The sequence below is a fragment of the Nerophis lumbriciformis genome, linkage group LG01 (genome assembly GCF_033978685.3).
Source record: "Nerophis lumbriciformis linkage group LG01, RoL_Nlum_v2.1, whole genome shotgun sequence".
In the NCBI taxonomy this organism is placed as follows: domain Eukaryota; kingdom Metazoa; phylum Chordata; class Actinopteri; order Syngnathiformes; family Syngnathidae; genus Nerophis; species Nerophis lumbriciformis.
Window position 1 is genome coordinate 35,088,660 of NC_084548.2, and position 25,490 is coordinate 35,114,149.

The 25,490-nt window shown below is 41.6% G+C and overlaps 1 protein-coding gene across 1 annotated transcript in view; it reads right to left on the reverse strand.

The window, feature by feature from the left end:
- Positions 1-25,490, reverse strand: part of cttnbp2nlb (CTTNBP2 N-terminal like b) — a 47,644-nt gene that overhangs the window by 21,419 nt on the left and 735 nt on the right. Inside the window, exon 2 of the mRNA XM_061980274.1 lies at positions 21,472-21,579. Coding sequence (XP_061836258.1) covers positions 21,472-21,579 — 108 coding nt within the window. The remainder of the gene's footprint in view (positions 1-21,471; positions 21,580-25,490) is intronic.

Below are 25,490 nucleotides of genomic sequence, written 5' to 3' on the forward strand. Positions count from 1 at the left end.
AGAGAGGGGCGGAGCTTTCTACCGATCACCACCTGGTGGTGAGTTGGCTGCGATGGTGGGGGACGATGCCAGACAGACCTGGCAGGCCCAAACGCATTGTGAGGGTCTGCTGGGAACGTCTGGCAGAGTCTCCTGTCAGAGAGAGTTTCAATTCCCACCTCCGGAAGAACTTTGAACATGCCACGAGGGAGGTGCTGGACATTGAGTCCGAGTGGACCATGTTCCGCACCTCTATTGTCGAGGCGGCTGATTGGAGCTGTGGCCGCAAGGTGGTTGGTGCCTGTCGTGGCGGTAATCCTAGAACCCGTTGGTGGACACCGGCGGTGAGGGATGCCGTCAAGCTGAAGAAGGAGTCCTATCGGGTTCTTTTGGCTCATAGGACTCCGGAGGCAGCGGACCGGTACCGACAGGCCAAGCGGTGTGCGGCTTCAGCGGTCACGGAGGCAAAAACTCGGACATGGGAGGAGTTCGGCGAGGCCATGGAAAACGACTTCCGAACGGCTTCGAAGCGATTCTGGACCACCATCCGCCGCCTCAGGAAGGGGAAGCAGTGCACTGTCAACACCGTGTATGGTGCGGATGGTGTTCTGCTGACCTCGACTGCGGATGTTGTGGATCGGTGGAGGGAATACTTCGAAGACCTCCTCAATCCCACCGACACGTCTTCCTTTGAGGAAGCAGTGCCTGGGGAGTCTGTGGTGGGCTCTCCTATTTCTGGGGCTGAGGTTGCTGAGGTAGTTAAAAAGCTCCTCGGTGACAAGGCCCTGGGGGTGGATGAGATCCGCCCGGAGTTCCTTAAGGCTCTGGATGCTGTGGGGCTGTCTTGGTTGACAAGACTCTGCAGTATCGCGTGGACATCGGGGGCGGTACCTCTGGATTGGCAGACCGGGGTGGTGGTTCCTCTCTTTAAGAAGGGGAACCGGAGGGTGTGTTCCAACTATCGTGGGATCACACTCCTCAGCCTTCCCGGTAAGGTCTATTCAGGTGTACTGGAGAGGAGGCTACGCCGGATAGTCGAACCTCGGATTCAGGAGGAACAGTGTGGTTTTCGTCCTGGTCGTGGAACTGTGGACCAGCTCTATACTCTCGGCAGGGTCCTTGAGGGTGCATGGAAGTTTGCCCAACCAGTCTACATGTGTTTTGTGGACTTGGAGAAGGCATTCGACCGTGTCCCTCGGGAAGTCCTGTGGGGAGTGCTCAGAGAGTATGGGGTATCGGACTGTCTGATTGTGGCAGTCCGCTCCCTGTATGATCAGTGCCAGAGCTTGGTCCGCATTGCCGGCAGTAAGTCGGACACGTTTCCAGTGAGGGTTGGACTCCGCCAAGGCTGCCCTTTGTCACCCATTCTGTTCATAACTTTTATGGACAGAATTTCTAGGCACAGTCAAGGCGTTGAGGGGATCTTGTTTGGTGGCTGCAGGATTAGGTCTCTGCTTTTTGCAGATGATGTGGTCCTGATGGCTTCATCTGGCCAGGATCTTCAGCTCTCACTGGATCGGTTCGCAGCCGAGTGTGAAGCGACTGGGATGAGAATCAGCACCTCCAAGTCCGAGTCCATGGCTCTCGCCCGGAAAAGGGTGGAGTGCCATCTCCGGGTTGGGGAGGAGACCCTGCCCCAAGTGGAGGAGTTCAAGTACCTAAGAGTCTTGTTCACGAGTGAGGGAAAAGTGGATCGTGAGATCGACAGGCGGATCGGTGCGGCATCTTCAGTAATGCGGACGCTGTATCGATCCGTTGTGGTGAAGAAGGAGCTGAGCCGGAAGGCAAAGCTCTCAATTTACCGGTCGATCTATGTTCCCATCCTCACCTATGGTCATGAGCTTTGGGTTATGACCGAAAGGACAAGATCGCGGGTACAGGCGGCCGAAATGAGTTTCCTCCGCCAGGTGGCGGGGCTCTCCCTTAGAGATAGGGTGAGAAGCTCTGCCATCCGGGGGGAGCTCAAAGTAAAGCCACTGCTCCTCCACATCGAGAGGAGCCAGATGAGGTGGTTCGGGCATCTGGTCAGGATGCCACCCGAACGCCTCCCTCGGGAGGTGTTTAGGGCACGTCCAACCGGTAGGAGGCCACGGGGAAGACCCAGGACACGTTGGGAAGACTATGTCTCCCGGCTGGCCTGGGAACGCCTCGGGATCCCCCGGGAGGAGCTGGACGAAGTGGCTGGGGAGAGGAAAGTCTGGGCTTCCCTGCTTAGGCTGCTGCCCCGCGACCCGACCTCGGATAAGCGGAAGAAGATGGATGGATGGATGGATGTAGTTAATCATAGAACGTTATTAAAAAAATATTCATTTTGAATCGAGAATCGTTTTAAATCAAGAATCGATTCTGAATCGAAACGTTACCCCCAATAATCTAATCGAATCGTATTGTTCTTTATTTGGACGTTTATTTCTTACAGTACATTACTAAATAAAGTATGAATAACGATGTTGTGGATGGTTTTGAATGAATGAGAGCGATGCTGTCTTGAAGTCATGTGATCTACCACTATTTATTATTGTTGTCTATTGACTAACGCAACATACACATATTATTTTTACTCTGTATTAAATGGATTGTGTATACAAATGGTCGTGGAACTGTGGACCAGCTCTATACTCTCGGAATCCTTGAGGGTGCACAGGAGTTTGCCCACCTTGGAGAAGGCCTTTGACTGTGTCCCTTTGGAAGTCCTTGTGGGGAGTGCTCAGAGAGTATCGGACTACCTAATTGTGGGAGTCCGCTTCCTCTATGATCGTGTCAGAGCTTGGTGAGCATTGCCAGCAGTAAGTCGGACCCGTTTCCAGTGAGGGCTGCCCTTTGTTACTGATTATTTTTACAACTTTTATGGACATAATTTCTAGGCGCAGTCAGGGAGTTGAGGAGATCTGGTTTGGTGGCTGCAGGATTAGGTTTCTGCTTTTTTCAGATGATGTGGTCCTGCTGGCTTAATCTTGCCAGGATCTTCAGCTCTCACTGGATTGGTTCGAAGCTGAGTATGAAGCGACTGAGATGAAAATCAGCACTTCCGAGTCCGAGTCCATTGTTCTCGCCTACAAAAGGGTGGAGTGGCTTCTCCGGGTTGGGGATGAGATCCTGCCACAGATGGAGGAGTTCAGGTACCTAGGGGTCTTGTTCAGGAGTGAGGGAAGAATGGATAGTGAGATCGACAGGCGGATCTGTGCGGACCCTTCATTGGTCTGTCGTGGTAAAAAAAAAGGAGCTGAGCAAGAAGGCGAAGCTCTCAATTTACCGGTCGATCTACATCCCTATCCTCACCTATGGTCATGAGCTTTGAGTTATGACAGAAACGAACGAGACCACAGATAGAAGAGGCCAGAATGAGTTTCCTCCGTTGAGTGACTACGCTCTCTTAGAGATAGGGTGAGAAGCGCTGTCATTCGGGAGAAGCTCAATAAAGCCGCTGCTTCTCGACATCAAGAGAAGCCAGATGAGGTGGTTTGGGCATCTGGTCAGAATGCCCCCCGGATGCCTCCCTGGGGAGGTGTTTAAGGCATGACCGGAAAGGAAGCCACAGGGAAGACCCAGGACACATTGGAAAGACTATGAATGCCTGAGGATCCCCCGGGAAGAGCTGGACGAAGTAGCTGGGGAGAGGTAGGTATGCGTTTCTCTGCTTAGGCTGCTGCCTCTGCAACCCGACCTCAGATAGGCTGAAGAAGATCGATGGATGAAGCAGCACACATCCATAATCTCTACAACTTTTACTGAAATATAGAATCGCAATCTAGACAACTATTTTTAGCATGCTGACGATGCTCTCTGCATTCATGTGTCTGGAATTATCCAAACACATAAAAATGCATATTGCAAGATGTTTTTTTTATACAGGAGATATATTGTGAGTGTGAATGTTGTCTGTCTATCTGTGTTGGCCCTCCGATGAGGTGGCGATTTGTCCAGGGTGTACCCGCCTTCCACCCGAATGTAGCTGAGATAGGCTCCAGCGACCCCCCGCGACCCCGAAAGGGATAAAGTGGTAGAAAGAAAATAGATGGATATTATAATACTATTTTTCCTAAATGAAAAAATGAATGCGGCCGAAGAACAGTTTCGGTCTTGATAAATCACACTGAGTGTGCTAATAATTGCATTTGCCTTTTCTCCTCCCAGTATCATGAGCGTTTTGATGATCAGCATACATTCTGCATATTCATGAAGGGATTCACACAAAATGGGCTGCGCTACCTATTTTCCTCACTTAAACGACACAATCCTCTGCACACTAGTTTAGTAGATCAGCGTTGCGTGTGCTATCAAGTTTGCATGTCTTTTAATACACGTAAAAACTTTTACTACAGTAGATCAGGCCCTTAAATTTTTGGAAGCAAGGATGTGATCACACTTGACTGCAGTTCACACCTCGACCTTCTTGACAATCCTGGCTGCCCGCCACCGCAGTCTTCCAAGAAGCCCATCATCTCTCTGCTCAAGGCAGTATGAATTAAATTCTCCTGCCAGTTGATTGTTTCGCTTCTAAGAAATAGTCTCTCCATGGCCACATTCTAGGAGTCTTTTGCTTTGACTTGCTCACAAACGCCAACAATGTTAACACACACGCACACACACACACACACAACTTAAGTCACAAGTAAAGACGCTAATGTTCAGTCTCTGTTGATTAAAGAATGTGACCCTCAGAGTAGAGATTGGACAAAGATACTGTCTCAATACCTTCAGTCCCACCCTTTGTCTCCATGTCTGACCCGCTGGGCTTCAATATGACAGCTGGTGCCGAATGTCTGTCTTTTCTTTGTGTGTATGTAACAGAATGTGTGTCCACTCCTTTGTAGGTTTACCTGTGAGCAAGTTGTTTTGTAGTAACCGGCCTGCAGTGCTACTTCTCCGGTAAAAGGAACCTATGATAATGTTAAATTTTTCTGACATACAGGATACTCCTGTATGCCAAATGTCAAAGCACTATCAAAGCGTCAAATCATAAGGTTCATGCATTTGAACGTGAGCTTGCACGCAGTTTATGAAGCCTCTGAACGCTGAATGTCTGTGTCTCTTTTAATAGAGAATACAGTGTGACATTACAGTGAGGTGGACATACTTATCTGGACATTTCTAGTATTTCTATGCTCGCAGAGCTTCTATATTTGCCAGTTGCCACAACACAGCCGTTCAATTTAGCTAAAATCTGCTTGTGTGGTAAAGGAAGTCATTCACAAACACAATATAAATGATCCCTTTACCTTCAAAATAAAATATGTTTTTAAGGCGGATCGTATTTTACACTTTGAAACGCCCTAATGGGCGGCAACAACATGAAGTGAACTTGTCAAAGGCACACAAATGGATGAGGACATGCTGCTTCTGGAGGTCCAAAATTAAATAGTTATATACAGGCATATTCGAGGCAGCGATATGGAGACATGGGGCCCTGTGTCAAATACTAGCTCATACAGGGGCCCGGGAAAGCAGGGGAGTGGCTCGAGAGAGTTGAATGAGGTGTGAGTGCGTGTGTGTACAACACTCGCCAGGGTTGATGTTCCTGTTATGTTGTTGCTTGCTACAAAAAAATAAAGTAGTCGTTCTGCAAGGCAAACCTTTTGTCTTTTCCACAAGTTCAGTCAAGTCAGTGACGGGTGGGTATTGATGAACGGCAAAGTTTGAGACGTTCCGCTGTGTTGCCATTCAGGAGCTGTTAATGGCAAGACCGAGTTTATTTGCTTCTGCTCCTCTGGAAAGACAGTGGTTCAGTTTACAACAACTACTCTTATCACATGATCACGCGTGGATTCCAAGAGCACAAAAAAATCTGCGCTATTATACCGCACAACTGAGCCGCACCAAAACCGCGGTGGGAATTACCGGACTGCGGATGGCAGTGCTGTTTCATGGTTACGCTGTTCCGCTGTCGTTACGCATCCAGTGGGAATCCGGGGTTTCGGATCCTGTCTGAAGCCTCTGGTGTTATTCCTTCTTGTCTCATGCCCTCTCGCCTGCTCTGATGTCTATAAAATAAGTATTTTCTGGTTTATTTGTCCGCAGCATTTTATACAGGACTGTTTTGTTAAGATGGGCCATTACAAAATTGGATTAGCTACTAAAGCCTGGTGAGAAAAAGTGGCATCATTTCTACTTGGTTTGAGGGACCACAAGATAAGGTTGGATAAAGTTGTATTTCATCTAATCTAGAGATGCACAAAAAAATTGATATGCAGCTCTTTATCGATCAGAGTGCGAGTAGGTGTACCTAATTTTGTGGCTGATCAACGGTTTATGAAGTTTATTGTTCATCCGTGTCTGATAAAAAAAATAGCAGGGATATTCATCTTCAGGATATATATTTAAAAGTGTACATCTTCGAAATATAAATTGAGACTTTTGTAGAGGGTGGGGCTTAGATGATTTTAATTGCAATCTAAAGGGCACATTTTGACACAAGAACTGCTTGCAGACAAACACAAAAATGTACACCAAAGCATTTCCAATAGATATTATTTATAGACCACAAGGAAGTGTTTTAAATGTTGTTTAAAAATTAGTATAGGTCCCCTTTAAGAACAACACTTTAAACAAGCCCTACAGCATCTGGGGACAATTTAAGATTACACTAAGAGAGACATATTTTTAGCAAGATAATTCTAAGTAAAATAACTGTGCACATTTTCTTTCACGAGAAGGTTACAAACTCTTTTCTCTGTGTAACCAAAAATGACTGCACTTTCTGAACATATGCCAAACAACAATAATTATGAAATTTGTATATGTAGCAATTATGTAAACAGTCCTCTACTACTTCCTAGAATATTTTATATCACTCTGAGCAGCTAATATGATGTGCAACAGATATATTTTCACACCTGCAGTGATCTTCTGTCAGTCAGTTAACAACCGCCTCAACTTCCTCAAGGCACAATCATAGCCTTGTGTGAGTCAACAGAGGCCAAAGAGTCTTGTTACCACAGTGAAACTGTGTACTCTCAAACAATGAACTGCTGCAGGCGTGGACATTACCCCTTTGAATGGTATTACTGAGTGCATTTTTCCTGTTGCGATATTCAAATAAAGCGTTTTATTTCATTCCTGAATAATCCTGGGGAAGATGTTAACAGACGTTCAAATAAGGATAAATGGATATGCATGCACCTGTGTGTGCCAAACTTAGTATGCTGACAGCAACATGTTAGCGTAACGTTCAGAATTCGTCTCCAGCTAACATCTCAAGTCCTCCAACCTAACAGTGTGAGGTGTTAATGGAAATACGTATGCATTCTTTGGGAATTAGCTCTTTGCTGTATCATTTAGACACAGACAAAAGGGCTGCAAGACCAGACCTGTCACACATGGAAAGCCTCTTTAGTAAAGCCTAAACTTTCAAAAAAAACACTTGCCAGTTTTAAATGATTAAAATTTATTAAGTACACCACAGATAAAATAGGCTATGTGAAATGTTTTAGAGGAAAATGTATTTGTTCTATTCTAGTGATATTATATTCCTGTTAACCTATGCTAAGCTACTCTATTTATATCATATTCTATTTTAATTATTTCGTACATCTTATCCTTCTTGTGGTACCCTTTGGGCTAAATCTGGGACCTCCGGTAATAAATAACATGCCATCTAATGTGTATGACAAAAATGTTTCTTGAAATAACTGTCTAAGAGTCTTGACACTAATGACACATTCCCTGGGGGCCATAGTCTGTTTTTTTACGCTTTTGAAGCTTCGCACGTTTCTCCTATTCATATTCTCAAAATGAGGGCAGCACGGTGAGACAGGGGTTAGTGTGTGTGCCTCACAATAAGAAGGTCCTGGGTTCGATCCCCAGGCTCGGGTTCTTTCTGTGTGGAGTTCGCATGTTCTCCTCGTAACTGTGTGGGTTCCCTCCGAGTACTCCGGCTTCCTCCCACCTCCAAAGACATGCACCTGGGGATAGGTTGATTGGCAACACTAAATTGGTCTTAGTGTGTGAATGTGAGTGTGAATGTTGTCTGTCTATCTGTGTTGGCCCTGCGATGAGGTGGCGACTTGTCCAGGGTGTACCCCGCCTTCCGCCCGAATGCAGCTGGGATAGGCTTCAGCACCCCCCACTACCCCAAGAAGTAAAAGCGGTAGAAAATGGATGGATATTCTCAAAATGTGACACATGCGTAAGTTTTTAAAGAAGGCGGGCTTATGTGACTCAAATACTAAGAAGGCAGACTTTGCCATGATACCTTTCTTTTGGCTGTGTGAAATAAATGGAACATGGATTTGTTCGATTACTTATGCATTTCATTGTCCAGGGTGTACCCCGCCTTCCGCCCGATTGTAGCTGAGATAGGCTCCAGCACCCCCCGCGACCACGAAGGGAATAAGCGGTAGAAAATGGATGGATGGATGGACTTATGCATTTCATTGAAATCTGTGTAAAAGATAACACTTTAAATTTGAAAAGTCCTTATCCATCCAGGCAGCACTTGTTGTTGTGTGTGTTTATGGTTATTTGAACAGTGTTTTCTTCCAGCTTAATGTAACTTCATTGATTAACTTTGTTTTACTTGTTGATATACCGGTATGCTAGCCACCCTGATGTTATGTCTGATGTTTAGAAGTATCACTACTGTTTGAGAAGCCTTGACATGTCAGGAGGGGCTTAGACAGCTGTTTGTGTGTGCGTGCATGCGAGGAGCAGAGTGACAGCTGATACTTTGTCATTAACTGCCCCCCAAAAATTAATCAAATCAATTATTAAATCAGGGGGTTCCCAAACTGTTTGATTCGGGGCTTACAATGGGTTAAAATATATATGTATATATATATTGTCTTTTCCTCCACTTGTCCCCACAATTTCCCCCTTTTTCTTCTTCTCCTGAAATAAATGTTTCATTAATTCTGCTTGCTACATCCTTGCTGATCATTGTGTTCAATAAAGCGTTTAATGATGATCACCTTCTTTTCCTTGTTATATCTTCTGATAGACGTTACAGTATATATGTATTCTCTATCAAATAGTTGCATTGTTCAATGATAGCCCAGCCGAAATAATTGTATGTGTGGAACCACCTTATGCCGTTGTTGCCACGTCCCTCCCACTCTTTCACACTATTTCTGCAAGTTTCTTTTATCATTTTATTATGTGTGGTGTACATTGCATCCAAACTTCAAGCGTAACACAATGTTTCACCTTCCCGTGGCACTTAGGTGTAAAATAACTTACAGTAAGGCAATGGGAGAATATGTGCAAAGCCAAATTTAAAAGGAAACGCCCACATTTTAGGGTTGCTCCACCCAAATCGTGTTTCTTGGATAAAGGTACGTAGAGACTTGGATGACCTTTGACTTAGAAGACGGACAATGCGCACAACTGTGCAGCTTATTCCGCTCGAGCACATGGGAAAATAGGGCCCTGAGTGTAAACTGCCTTACTAAACTGACCATGTGCAATGCTTCTACTGTAGTTTAGCAATTCAAGCAAGTTGCATGTTGTACATTTAAAATTTTAAATTGGTTTAATTCAAAACGGTCATTCAGGAACTTAAATTTAGTACAAGCAAATTGTGGGATGACATCATGCCCCAGCCATATCCAGATTGGATTTAAGTCTCTCATGTTGACTCTCAACGTGACTGTGCCCCGTTGTTAAAGATGAATGAGATTTCCAGTGTATGCTTTTGGAAGCAAAGTGGTGTGCTTCAAGATTATGCCTTACCCTCCATGCCTTAGACACAATGACCTTACTCAAGCTTGTGTGTTGTACAATGATGAAAGTACTTGTTACGGCTGAACTGCATTCACCAAAATAATGCATTGATTACCTTCATATTTTAGTGATTAAAACACAAAAAATAATTGTGTAAATCAGTTAATTCAATTAACATTAATTAATGTAATAATCCACTTTTTGCTAAAAACAAACACTAGACAGGTTCAACCAATATTTTCCATTGATAAGTACAAATAGCCACTCTTTAGAGGATAGCTTCAAGCTGTTTCATGGCTGTGCACTAAGGAGATATGTTTTATTTTTCTGTTGGTTGAGTTAAAAACGAATGCGGCATCAAATACTCACACTGAATATAATCTAAGGAATAACAAGTAAATGGGCTTTTAGTCTCTTAACTACCATGCTGTTCATTTGTAAACATTTCCCTCAGACCAGTGTATATTAACACAAGCTATGTATTAGGTATTATAACTGTATAATTTTATTTGACACCCAGAACGACTGCTGATAACAAAGACCAACCAGCCTTAAAGGGGAACTGCACCCAACCATGACAAATGGGAAACGCTCGAAAGTGTGGCTCGTCCTTTCTAAATGCGATGCCGATGCAGATTACACTCACTGCAATATTTGTGACGTAAGAATCAAGGCAAGTGGCGGGAATACTTCCAATCTGAGGAAGCACCTGGTTAAACACAGGATTGTTCTAATGGCTGAAGAGTGCAGATTTTTTGACAGCCAAGTTAGATATACGGCTGCAACTCCTGCAGTTGGCACCTTTTAGAGACTCGGCTGCAGCAAACAACACGGGGGAAGAAATGGCGGTAACATTTGGTGACAATAATAGCAACATCATTCTCTACGTCTGCTCCAGGTAAAAAGCCTATTGTATAAGAATGCGTCAGTTTTGCATTTTAACTTGCAATAGCTTAACTTGCATAATTAGCTTGGTTCCTCGTACTGTACTTTGGAATGTTAATGTAAAGTTTTTGCTTCACTTTTTGTGGTTTAATACTTTTGAAAAAAGAAAAGGTCTTTTACTCCATCCTCTTTTGCTCAATTGTTTTTAACTTACAAAACCCAAAACCAGTGAAGTTGGCACGTTGTGTAAATCGTAAATAAAAACAGAATATAATAATTTGCAAATCCATTTCAAGTTATATTCAATTGAATAGACTGCAAAGACAAGATATTTATTGTTCGAAATGAGAAACTATTTTTTTTTTTGCAAATAATCATTAACTTGGAATTTAATGGCAGCAACATATTGCAAAAAAGTGGGCACAGGAGCATTTTTACCACTGTGTTACATGGCCTTTCCTTTTAACAACACTCAGTAAACCTTTGGGAACTGAGGAGACCAACTTTTGTAGCTTTTCAGGTGGAATTTTTTCCCATTCTTGCTTGATATACAGCTTAAGTTGTTCAACAGTCCGGGGTCTTCGTTGTCGTATTTTAGGCTTCATACTGCGCCACACATTTTCAATGAGAGACAGGTCTGAACTACAGGCAGGCCAGTCTAGTACCCGCACTCTTTTACTATGAAGCCACGTTGTTGTAACACGTGGCTTGACATCGTCTTGCTGAATTAAGCAGGGGCGTCCATGAAAAAAACATTGCTTGGCTGGTAACATATGTTGCTCCAAAACCTGTATGTACCTTTCTGCATTAATGGTGCCTTCACAGATGTGTAAGTTACCCATGCCTTGGGCACTATTACACCCCCATACCATCACAGATGCTGGCTTTTGAACTTTGCGCCTACAACAATCCGAATGGTTCTTTTCCTCTTTGTTCCGGAGGACAAGACGTCCACAGTTTCCAAAAACAATTTGAAATGTGGACTCGTCAGACCACAGAACACTTTTACACTTTACATCAGTCCATCTTAGATGAGCTCGGGCCCAGCGAAGCCGGCGCCGTTTCTGGGTGTTGTTGATAAATGGCTTTTGCTTTGCATAGTACAGTTTCAACTTGCACTTACAGATGTTGTGACGAACTGTAGTTACAGACAGTGGTTTTCTGAAGTGTTCCTGAGCCCATGTGGTGATATGCTTTACACACTGATGTCGCTTTTTGATGCAGTACCACCTGAGGGATCGAAGGTCCATAATATCATCGCTGACGTGCAGTGATTTCTCCAGATTCTCTGAACCTTTTGATGATATTACGGCCCGTAGATGGTGAAATCCCTAAATCCCTTGCAATAGCTTGTTGAGAAATGTTGTTCTTAAACTGTTCAACAATTTGCTCACGCATTTGTTCACAAAGTGGTAACCCTCGCCCCATCCTTGTTTGTGAATGACTGAGCATTTGATGGAAGCTGCTTTTGTACCCAATCATGGAACCCACCTGTTCCCAATTAGCCTGTTCACCTGTGCGATGTTCCAAGTAAGTGTTTGATGAGCATTCCTCAACTTTCTGAGTCTTTTTTGCCACTGTTTTGAAACATGTTGCAGGCATCAAATTCCAAATGAGCTAATATTTGCAAAAAATAAAGTTTTCCAGTTCGAACATTAAGTATCTTGTCATTGCAGTGTATTCAATTGAATATAGGTTGAAAAGGATTTGCAAATCATTGTATTTTGTTTTTATTTACGATTTACAAAACGAGACAACTTCACTGGTTTTGGGTTTTGTATATTATATGATAATGTATATTTTAACTGTGGGTCCCTGTCCATAAAATGTGCGCTTCTAGGGATTACCTGAAATAAATACATTTGCAAAAAATAACAAAGATTACCAGATCAAATGTTAAGTATCTTGTATTTGCATTGTATTCAATTGAATATAGGTTGAAAATGATTTGCAAATCATTGTATTCTCTTTTTATTCACGATTTACACAACGTGCCAACTTCACTGGTTTTTTGTTTTGTAATTGTTCCCATAGACCCCCAGCACATATTTTCCAGATGGAAAAAGAAAGGAGTAGATGGAGCCGGGATTTATGTTTTGCAATACTAAGAAAATAACACCGCATTGTTGTAGTTAAGTGTTTTATGTTGAAGAAATGTGTTAAACAATTGCAAACAGGTTACTGTACAAACAATTGGATATTGTTTTGATATACTCGATGGTCGATTGATTAAGAGAAATAAATACGTTCTATTTAAACATTTTAAGATTTTTTATTACACAAATAAAAAATGTTTACCACATGAACACACACAAAAGTACAATTGGTACCGTTGAGTACCGGTATCGGTTCCCAAGTACCGGGAACCGGTACCGTATCGATTCAAATGTGAACAGGTACTCATCCCTATTTGTCAGAGATGTTTTGTAATGTTGTTCTCTGATATTTGCACCTAAAGAAATGCCAGTACATCAGTTGAGGAATATTTGGGGGCAAGGTGGAGATTTTTTTGACTGGCTGAAATATTGTAGAAATACTTTTAACATATTCTTGTTGAGTATTCAATTACAAAATGATTAGCAGGCTGCATATTACATTTGATTAATTAATAGGGAAGGTTCAAACATTATCATGCAGCAATAAAGACCATTAACTTGTACAACATGTAATTTACAGAATATCAGAAGCATTTATTCAGGTAGAAATATCACAGATTACAGCTGGGATAGGCTTGAATCCCCCCACGACTCCAAACGGGACAAGCAGTAGAAAATGGAAGGATGGATATTATCAAACATCTTTGACAATCAAAGCATGATCAAAACAATCCACATTTTGTGTTATTTATGCGTGAAATTGTTATCTAACCATGGAAGTGTACCTCCTCTTCTGAATGCAAGTGCTCCTAAAGCAGAAATACAAATTCTGTATTTCTACAAAATACTAAATCTGGTGAGACATTAACACACAGTATGCATTGTTTTATATATTGTCATTAAATCATGTTTGTCCTTGTTGTGTTGAGCAGTTTAAAAAAGCATAAAGTTTAAAACACGTTAAAGCAAATTAATTGCTGTCCATGGTGTTAAAACTTGAAAATTATCTGTCTAGGGTACACTTATTAATGATGAAAAACGACACACAATCTGCACACACTAGTCAGACATTAGTTTTTGGACTTAGAAAAACACCTCTTCATAAAGTACTGTTTGGCTCAACGAGGATATGACATAATATGACTGATTTTAAAAAACTGTGACGGTGGACCGCATCATTTTAATCATGTAAATGTAAGGTATTTAGAAATGTAAAAAGACAAATCTTACAAGCAAAAGAAACAAGAGGACCATTGTTTAAATATTTGGCATTCTAAGTTTAGGATGAATAAATAAGTGCTCCAGTAAATTTGGCATAGAAGAAAAGCTCTAAAACCAATTTCCTATCTTAAAATCACATTCCTTTTGAGATACCAATCCCTTTGTGACATTCATGTTAGACGGAGCATATTTGCTTTTGACATTTGATAAAGACAACTCAAAAGATCTGCCACTCCCATTGAATCTGACCTGGTGTCATGTTCTTAGGAATGTTCCCTCTCGTGAACTTGCTTATCCAAGTACTTTTAAAGTGGAACCTAAAACAGATCTTCTGTTGGTGCAATATTTACAATAATTAAACACAAGACCAGTATCCTTTGTTGTTTTTTATAGCTGAGGTGATCACCTTAAAATTGTGTCCTGCTAAGAAAATAGATAAGTGGATAGATCTAGTTTAGCAGCACTATAGACAAACAAATTGGTAACCTTCAAGGCTTCTTCTCCGTTGTGTCAATGAAAAGCAAAACAGGATAATAAAGTGTGTACTGCTGACTCCCTGGATGACAAATCATTCATTATGAGGCGCTTTAACTTTTATTAAGTCAGACTTAATGCTATACTCCCAGCAGATATACTTGTACACGCATTAGAGGACATGCCACAGAGGAAGAAAGGAAGTCAGTGATTACAGCAGACTATATACATCCGCCAAATAGTCAACACACAGCTTCTAAGGGGCCCACCAGAGACCACTGGTGAATGTGTGTGTGTGGGCGTGTGTTTGGGCTGATGTCCTGTAATGTTGCTGTGTAACACAAGTAAAGGGGAGGATGAAACAAAAGCAATGAATAATCAGCAAAACTTTGCTACCCAAAGAGAGGATGGACAATGAGGGACAGTCCGTTTCCCCCAAGTACAGTACTTGGTCATGTCACACATGCATCCAGTTTGGCGTATTTTAGATGGACTGTAGTCGTTATTTTCTGTCTGAATAGTGGCAGAATGACAACATACCCGCTGCAGCTGTTAGCATTACCGACTTTTCTCTTACCAGGGCTGACAGAGACTCAAAAGCGTGCAATAAATTGAAGGGTAGTGGACTTCCTATGCTTGTCAGTTATGTGCCATCCCGGTCACATAACTGTGAAACAGAAGAGCTGTTGTCGGGAAAAAGAGCTGCTAGTGGTCAGTATCAGACCCTACTATCTTCCTTGGGAATTCTCTCACATCGTCGCCATTATTGTTTACATCTCTCCGAGCTCTGTGCCAGAAACAGCTTGTGACATCATACAGGATGCAGTCGTTAAAATACAATCAATACACCCGGCAGCTTTGATTGTAATATCCGGGGACTTTAATAATGTTGATGTGAGCTCACATTTGGGTGGCTTTACACAGTATACAGCTAGACTTTTGTTATGTAATTGTGTAAAAATGCTTATAGTGTAGCTGCAATGCCCCCTTTAGGCAAATCTGATCCGAAAGTAATCAGGATGCCCATAGCCAGTTGATCATTCAGACAATGGACAACAGAAACTAGTGATGCTCTAAGAGACTGCTTTGAATCTCCTGGAATATACTGGTGGGCTCAGGGTAGGACATTAATGAGGCTGTGGACTGTGTTACAGACTACATTAATTTCTGCGCAGATGTCGCAGTGCCGAAAGGAACTGTCTGCTGTTTACCAAATTATAAACCTTGGATCACAAGTGACAATAAACACACTTTGAACTTAAATAAACTAGCTTTTAAGGCAGGTGATAGATAAAGCGGGAACTGTCCAACATAACTTGAAAAGGACATTGAGACAGGGAAGGTGAGTGTACAAGGTGCGACTGGAGGGGAAACTGCAGAATAACAACTCACGTGAAGTCTGGAGGGCCATGAGGGCCATTACTGGCTACAAAGAGAAGGGCAGTGAAGTGGCTGGTAATGCAGATGAGTTCAACTGCTTTTACAACAGGTCTGACTCCTCCCCTGTCCACTCTTCTACTGCTGTGACCTGTCCCGCTCCACTCAGCGGCTCCTCCACCTCAGCTACTGCAGTGACCTGTCCTACTCCACTTAGCAGCTGCTCCTTCTCTGCTGCTGTGTCCTGTTCTGCTCTACCCAGCGGTTACACCATCTCCGCTGCTGCTGTGACCACTTTCACTGTGGAGGAGGTCCGTAAGGAGCTAAGACAGCTTCAGGGGAGGAAGTCTGCCGGTCCTGATGGAATAACACCAAGGCCGCTTAAGGAATGTGCATCGGAGTTAGCTCTGCCTCTTCATACCACCTTCAATTAAAGTCTTTAAATTGGATGTGTCCCTGCCTGCTGGAAAACTTCCTGCCTTGTGCCATCCCCATTGTAGTGAGGCCAGTAAGATGCAAGGACTACAGACCAGTGGCGCTAACATCTGTCATTATGAAGACCTTTGAGAGGTTAGTACTCCGTTTGCTCAAACCACAGGTAGAGCAGGAGGACATAGGAGTGGACGACGCGGCCCTCTACATGCTCCATTGGTCTGTGTCCTTCCTGGAGAGAACTGGAGGCTATGTGAGGCTGATGTTCTTTGACTTCACCAGTGTGTTTAAAACCATCCAGCCTCTCTTACGAAGGGAGAAACTGGTGAGGATCGGAGTTGATCCTATTTTTACCAACTGGATCTATGACTACCAAACGAGACGGTCACAGTATGTCAGGCTATGGAGGAGTGTTTCTGAAACTGTGGTAAGCAATACGGAGGCACCACAGGGTACCGTTCTGGCCCCCTTCCTCTTTACAATTTATACTGCAGACTTTGCACACAACTCTGCTACATGATACCGCTGTTGTGGCATGTGTGAGGGCATGGTCCTGGTGGCTGCTTTCTCAGACTGGAGCAAGAGAAATGGTCTAATCCTTAACATGTCCAAGACCAAGGAGATAATCATTGACTTTCGAAGTAGTTCCTCTCATCAGCCGGTCAAAATAAATAGACAAGACATTGAAGTGGTCCAGTTGTAGAAGTACTTGGGAGTCCACCTGGACCACAAACTGGACTGGTCAACACAGGCAAATGCTATGTACAAGAAAGGTCAGAGCAGACTCTTCTTCTTGAGGAGGCTGAGGTCTTTTGATGTGAACAGTCTGATGTTAAACATATTTTGACACTACGACCGCCCAGAGAAGTAACTGTAGCAACAGGCTCCTCTCATTACACTGCAGAACGGAACGGTTTAAGAGATATTTTGTTCTTTTGGCCGTAAAACTGTACAACAGATCTGTCTGAACTATACATGTGCATTTTACTACTGTTGTCGATATCTTTGAGAAGTAAGTATTTACTTTTGTTGTTGGTATAAGTGGATATTTTTTTATGCTACTGGACACCCGAATTTCCCCTATGGGAGATCGATAAAGTGTTTATTTATATATCTATCTATCTATCATATGGATAGATCGGCTTCATTGGCAAGATTGAAACATGGCTGCTTCGCTCATTAGAACCTCATCTACAAGACATGCTTTGAGGGCATACAGCATTTAGCCACTCCATCCAAGCATGGATCAGCTGCTGTGGCCGTGAGTGTGAAAAGCGGTCAGAGGTCTGGAGAGAGCCAAATAAGCCAGCAGCAAAGCATTGTAACTGTGGGTTACCAACCAAGCGCATCTGAAGAACAGTCTTCAATATTACTGATTTCTCAGCAGCTGTGGGAGATCAAAGCAGAATTAATTGGACTGAGTTTTTAGAAGGGCCTGTCCCCATGTTACAAACCACTTTTAGACTACCTGTATGAAAATAACCATAAAAACAACATCTGCTTTGTTGATTAATGGAATGCCTTGGAAAATTGACCGAGTAATTATCCCAGTTTGGACTCTTAAATGGAAATGTGTCCAGTTAATTTGCCAGAACTAGAGACATTTTCAGTTACAGGACCATTTTCCAAGATTACAACATATGTGAACAAATCACCCATTTCACTCCAGACTCAGTAAACAGTAATAATGTTGACATTGGTGGAACTAGCAAGAATCCTGCACCATTGTCTTTACATCTGTTTCCTCGTTTTCCTGTTTACATTTCCACTCTCTGTTGGCTGACATTCTTTTGGCAAGTGTAATGCTGAGTCAGGTTCATTTTAGCCGTTAAAGGGTACCTAAAATGAATTTAATCTACCTTTAAGACACTTCCTTGTGGTCAATATAATATGTATTTGATATGCTTTGCTGTAGATATTGCATGAATTTTGCCTCTCTTTCACATTTATAACCCGTTTCTTTGGTCTGTCTGCAAGATGTTCATTTGCGGAGGTGTTTCCAGATTGCAGTTTAAACAGTCCATGCCTCGCCCTCCCTAAGATAATTAAAATTTAAATTTAAAAATGTTACACTGTTAAGGCAAACATTACCGCCATTTTGTTTTCAGCCACGGTCGAAATAAACTTCATAAACAATATAGACTTGCCGGTCACAACATTGGGTACACCTGCCAACTCTTGGATCAATACAGCATTGCATAAAAAAGGCTGCTTTTGCCAGCTTTTATGTAACTGCATGTTGCACGTTGGTGGTATTATGCGCGTGCCAAGATCGGATTAAAATAATACTTTATACTCCCTTATCTTGTGTTTCCTCAAACCAAATAGTAATATCGCCATCTTTTTCCATCGGAATCTAGTGGGCAATCCAATTTTGTAGCCGCCCAATGGTTGTGGACAAATGAACAAGGAAGTGCTTATTTTGTAGAATTATTTCTATAGACATAGAGCAGAGCAGGCGGGAAGGCATGAGAGGAGAAAAAATATACGGAAGCTCCAGTGGCAGCAGTCTCGCTTAGACACAGCATGTCCAAGAATGACCACACATGTACGTCCACCTCACTGCAATGTCACAATGTAGCCATACATAAAAAAAGACTGTAAAACACAGTGTTCAGAGGCATCTAAACCTGCATGCAAGCTCATGCCCCCAATGCATGAACCTTATGAAGTGACGCTTTGACATTGTTCAACATGAGTATCCGACATTGTACCAATATTTATAAGTCAGGAAAGTTGAAAATCATCATTTGTCCCCCTTAAAGTAGCAGTGGAGTGGAAAAACAAGTTGACTTTATATGCTTGTTTGTGTTTTATTGTATCCATTAAACCATATCCAGTTATATATACAATCCGCAAAGTATGTGACAATACGGTCTAAACATCACAAAATGCCACAAAGTCAGTCAGCCATTTTCAATAGTTGGCTCCGAATATCTTTGACAATTTCTGTAAATCTACGTCACTGGAGTAAAAGTTCTGCACTCTGACCATATTATCAGATCAGCCATACTGGAAATACGCAACATTTTGAAAGAGATGTGCTGTTTATCATTCATAATCCTTATGTAAGCCATGAAAAAAATAACTCAACAATTGGGTCAAAAGATCGAGGGTCCTCTGTTGCGCTCATTATACCCTCTCTAAAGACATTCAGAAACGGCCAACAATACTTAATTTACATGTTGTGACCTGGAAATTAACCAAATATGGGTGTAGAGATGGGAATTGAAAACTGGTTCTTGTACAGAACCAGTTCCCAGTGTCTCAATGCCTTGCAACCACTTGCCATTTTGTCAAGCAATTCTCTTAAAGGTTCTTCAAAGTGCGTAGATACGTCAGATCGCAAAATGGCGTTGTCCGGTCACAACAAACACTAACATTTTACAAGAAAAGATTGCAAAAGCGCTACTTGTAATAAGTATAAGGCTGCTACTTCATAAAGAGGAGGACATACGAGCAATATGCTAATACATTTGAACACAAAGCATGCAACATTTATAAAGGAGAGTCGCGTTTTTGAACTGCTCCAATCTCATCCCAGGCAGCAGTAACACGAGCACATCATCTGAACACAACAGGTAATAACTCACCGCCTGTCATGTTAGCGCTATTATTTGTTAAATTGAATGCTTTCTCATTTAGATGAGCATGACGAGAAACAGATTCTGACCGGCTCCGAGGCGGGCATTACTCGCTCCAGTTTACGCCTGCCGCTAGACGAATGTCACCAAACAGAGACTAAGTTTGTGGTCAAAAGCTTACACCCATTTGCTACGGTAGGTACACTCCTAATTTTCGGTAGGTGAATGTTCAATTGTAGTCAGAGAAAAGTTGCATGTTTTCCTTCCACCAGATTTTCTCTCAGTCATTTTATTATACAGGTGAAACTCAAAAAATGTTAGCAATTAACTTCAAATGTGAAACTAATCTGTGATGTTAACTCATTACATGCAAAGTGAGGTATGTCAAGCCTTATCATTTTGACGATATTGGCTTACATTTTTTGAAATCCCACATTCTCATTGTATCCCATTGGGTTGGGTTTTTTCTTGCCCTGATGTGGGATCTGAGCCGAGGATGTCGTGGCTTGTGCAGCTCTTTGAGACATTTGTGATTATGGGCTATATAAATTAACTTTGATTGATTGATTTTCAGAGATTTTTAAATAAAGGTTTTTAATCAACTGTAAGCCACGATCATCAAAATGATAACCAATAAAGGCTTGACACATCTCATGTTGCATGTAATAAAATATCACATCTTACTAAATGTTACATTCTTGTGTAATTTCCACATGATTTATTTTGTTAAATTCTACAGAAGAATATTTATTTATTACATTTATTTTCAAAAAGTACCTTTTTTTCTTCTATGCTACGTATGTGACCTCACTGTAGGCTTTGTAAGGTCATGTTACCTCTAAACTAAGGAACCAAATCTTAAAGCAGAATCGAAAGTGGAATCAGAATTGGAAAAATCTTATCACTTCCCATTCACAGACGGACTATTTTAGTGGTGCATTGATAGCAGTGAGCTAATGCTATTGTTGACACACTGCTTCTGCTTTGTATCAAACTTGCTAAAAGTAAATTGTAGATTATAATTCATGCATCTCTCACCTGGTAGTAGACACATGTGGCTAGGGACCGAGAGGCTGGTCGAGTTTCACATTCCCAAGGTGGCAAAAAAGACACAAAAGAGCTTGTTGCAACAACATTATTTTAACCCTTCATGAGGATTGCGATTTAATTTTCATCGAAACTGAATTATGTGAGCGTCCCGTCGTTCGACATCCTAGACAGAGTGGAAATATTACAGTAAGTGTTTATTTTATTATGGTTTAATATGGTTTTAATATGGTTTGTATGTTTAGCACCGAGCAATGCTGCAGATGCTAGTGTCACAATAAAGCTGCATCCGGGTAGCAGTCGACTTTCTAAAACTTATTGCTTATCCTCTTTGTGTTTGGGCTCAAAAATATAAGGTTCTGGATCATAATTTTCCCCAAAGTAATCGTTGTTGGCTCTCATAAAGTCTGCTTGATTACCATTGTTATTGATGTGGAAAGGATCTTTGGTTCGTAGCGCGATGTTACGCGATCACGTAATCTCATTATCTCTCAAAATGTTTCGGGAATGACCGTGGGATTGATACTATTTTGATCATATCTATTTATTCGCAAACTTTGGAAGTCTTTTGCTGTCAAAAATCTGATATAATAATAGCTTCAATATAGAGGCAACTTGTTTTTCCACTCTATTGGTACTTTAAAAGATAACTAAGACACATTAGCAGCTATTGAATATTAGTGTCTAATGGTAGATTTGGATGTGATAGTTGTACTTACCCTAAAGGCATGAATGACCACCTCCTGGGCCTCCAGCTCTCCCTCTAAGATACTGAGGAGCGTCAGCAGCTCTGCTCTGCTCAGAGCCTCCACGTTCATCGTGTCCTCCTGAAGATAGTGAGACATATGGAGTGGAGTGAGAGACCTAATACCTAAAAGCTTAACAATTAGGGATTTGCTAGAACTATCATACTGTTTACTACATAATTGATGCACTACAATACACACAAACCCTGACTTTAATATTCTGGTAAAATTATTTGTGGAATGTGTTGTGTCAAGATTATCTTGTGATTTGTCGCTGCAGTGATTTGCGCATGTTCTGGTGCAATGTCCTTAATGTTTCTGAACAACAGCTCAGTCTGAATGTAATATATAGTGCTTTTCATACACAATTCCAGTCTCACAGACTTTTTTTCTGGGCTATTAACTAGGAGACATTAGCATTCCTGCATGTTAAATCACTAAGGAACCAAGGTCTTTTCTTTTAACACAACACGTTTCCTCTCTTCTTTTTTCTTTTCATTAAAAGGGAACTACATTATTTTTGGAATTTTGCCTATCATTCACAATCCTTATATAAGACAAGCATAAATACATTTTTTATGCATTCTAACTAGTAAATAAATGCGATAAAAAGTTTGCTTACAATGGAGCCAATGGGAGTTGCTCTACTCTGCCTATAAAGCCCTTAAAAAACATCCTAACACCTACATTAAGGTTTTATATACATGCTGTAAGTACATAATATATGTAATGTAGTAACAGGCACATTCATAATAACATCAGAATCAGAATCAGAATAGTTTTATTGCCATTGTTTAAGAATGGGTTCACAAACTAGGAATTTTTTCTTGGTACAATCGTGCAACATAAAAACACTTATAACACAAAATAGGTAATAAAAATGAGCTATAAAAATTCTAAAAACTTTGGTATGTAATAGTTACGTATTTTGGTCATTTTAAGCTTTCGGCGGCGCATTAATTTCACAAATGCTTCACTACGTTCGCTTTTCCTTCCACAACATCACTGATTACTACTCACTGCAAATTTCATGCAAGCCAACAAACATAATAAAACATCACTTACTGTACAATGTCTGCCATCACTGGGATGCTGACTGATAAAATGTCTAAATATTCCTGTTTAGATAAAGAATTAATCATAATCCTGGAAAAAAGGGTGTGAAAACACACATCTTTTTGTGTCTTTCTCACCATTTCCGGGTCGAAATTGAATGCCAAAGGTGACCAACTATCCAGGTGGGACAGGGCTTTACAGTGCGAGCATTTTAGTCGCAATTGCGACTAAAAATAGGTTGTGGGAGTATTGAAAAAAAAGTAGCACACATGCGAATACAAATTTTAACCCTTTAATTAGCATTTTGTTCCTAAAATTCATCCACCCAAATGTTATCAAACTAGAGTAAACATTTCGGCAATCTGTATAGCATGTTTGAAATAAACTTAAACAATAACCACAATAACACTAGACAACAGGCACCGTCTTTAAAAGACACATATACAGGCGCACACGCTGCTCTCTTAAGGAACTTATCTCAACTGCATTATGCCAGATATTTGAAGTTTTTTTTTTAAGTAACACATTAATTACTATCCCTAGTAATGTATTACATTTATCATCATGGTATTAATTTTAAGTCCCCGAGGCTGACAAGTTAACAGCTCATTGTCTATCTTCAAAGACAGTGTAGAGCTGCTCCCCGAAGTTAATAATAATCACGTACATTAGGGTAAATAAACTAAACTTCTTATCAAGTATCATTATCTTGTGTTTTTGTGTCAACATTGTCACAGTCAGTATATGACACATAACGGGGTGGATCATCCTTAAATTGGTAGTGTCGACACCATGGATTACCATTATATGAACGATACTATGAAGTTAAAGTTAAAGTCCCAACGATAGTCACACACACACTAGGTGTGGTGAAATTATCCTCTGCATTTGACCCATCCCCATGTTCACCCCCTGGGACGTGAGGGGAGCAGTGAGCAGCAGCGGTGGTCACGCTCGGGAATCAATTGGTGATGTAACCCCCAATTCCAACCATTGATGCTGAGTGCCAAGCAGGGAGGCAATGGGTGCCATTTTTATAGTCTTTGGTATGACTCGGCCGGGGTTTGAACTCACAACCTTCCATTCTCAAATTGTTGGGCGGGCCCCCCTGGGGGGGCGCGGTGCAATACCAGGGGGGGCCCGTGTGACCTCGGGGAACATGTTCTTTTTTTGCCCTACCAGAATGTGATTAAGCGCTTCACTGTAACCACGGTGGGAGACGAGGAAAGACCGGTGTGTTGTTTCCTTTAATGTAAATACGCTTACAATGTTATGCAGAGGTATAGTTATAACAATGTTATAGACAAATTATACTATTTATAGTCACAGTGGAGAGTGTGGGGAGAGGGGGGCACAAAATATTTTCCTGGGGGGGCGTGACAGAAAATAATTGAGAAGCACTGCTCTAACCTGAGCAGGTGATTAGATCAATATTTTCATTTTCTAAAAATAAAGATATTTTTTTTGTTCATATGTTATAAATTCAGATATGGACACAGAAGGGCTTTAATAGCAAATTGGATTTCAATGAGTAATATATATATATTAGTTTTTTGATTTTGCTTAGTTATTGTGTACTATTGACTTAGTTTTGATCAAGCAATATTTTCCTAGGGGGGGCGTGACAGAAAATAATTGAAAAGCACTGCTCTAACCTGAGCAGGTGATTAGATCAATATTTTCATTTTCTAAAAATATATATCTTTTTTTTGTTCATATGTTATAAATTCAGATATGGACACAGAAGGGCTTTAATAGCAAATTGGATTTCAATGAGTAATATATATATTAGTTTTTTGATTTTGCTTAGTTATTGTGTACTATTGACTTTGTTTTGATCAAGCAATTGTATGTAATAAAAATGCATGAGCGTCATAAATCGGCAGCATAAATGTCCCTACTTGTAACTGCTCAATCATTGATTTAACAGTGGACTGAAGTTTGAGCGTTAACAAAGTATCTGCTCGCCACCTGGACGGGACGGTGTGGCGCGGTTGGGAGAGTGGCCGTGCCAGCAACCTGAGGGTTCCTGGTTCAATCCCCACCTTCTACCAACCTCGTCACGTCTGTTGTGTCCTTGAGCAAGACACTTCACCCTTGCTCCTGATGGTAGTTAGGGCCTTGCATGGTAACTCCCGCCATCAGTGTGTAAATGTGTGTGTGAATGGGTGAATGTGGAAATAGTGTCAAAGCGCTTTGAGTACCTTGAAGGTAGAAAAGCGCTATACAAGTATTACCCATTTACCATTTACCTCCTTGTCTTTGCACTGTCTTACTATCCTTGTATGCACTTTTAAATGGGCCACAGTCTTGACTCGCCAAAATTCCTTATTTTATCCTGTGGCAAAAGTGAATTATTTTGTAACAAGATGTATTTTTGTGTGAGATTAGATTAGCTGTGGTTTATGGAAATGTAAAATATAGTATACACATTTTTGTTAACTGACTGCAAACTGTTTCTTTTAAAATTAATTGGCTGTATTGGTTCAATCCCGGGCTCGGGATCTTTCTGTGTGGAGTTTGCATGTTCTCCCCGTGACTGCGTGGGTTCCCTCCGGGTACTCCGGCTTCCTCCCACTTCCAAAGACATGCACCTGGGGATAAGTTGATTGGCAACACTAAATTGGCCCTAGTGTGTGGATGTGAGTGTGAATGTTGTCTGTCTATCTGTGTTGGCCCTGCGATGAGGTGGCGACTTGTCCAGGGTGTACCCCGCCTTCCGCCCGATTGTAGCTGAGATAGGCTCCAGCGCCCCCCGCGACCCCAAAGGGAATAAGCGGTAGAAAATGGATGGATGGATGGGCTTCTTTGCAAGCAGACCCAATCCTAAACTGCAATATTATAAATGAAGATTATAAGAAGCGTGGTGGTTCAGACAGTTGCCTGTCAATGTGGTGAAATAATGCAGGTTACCTGATACCTTTAGCTCAACTTCC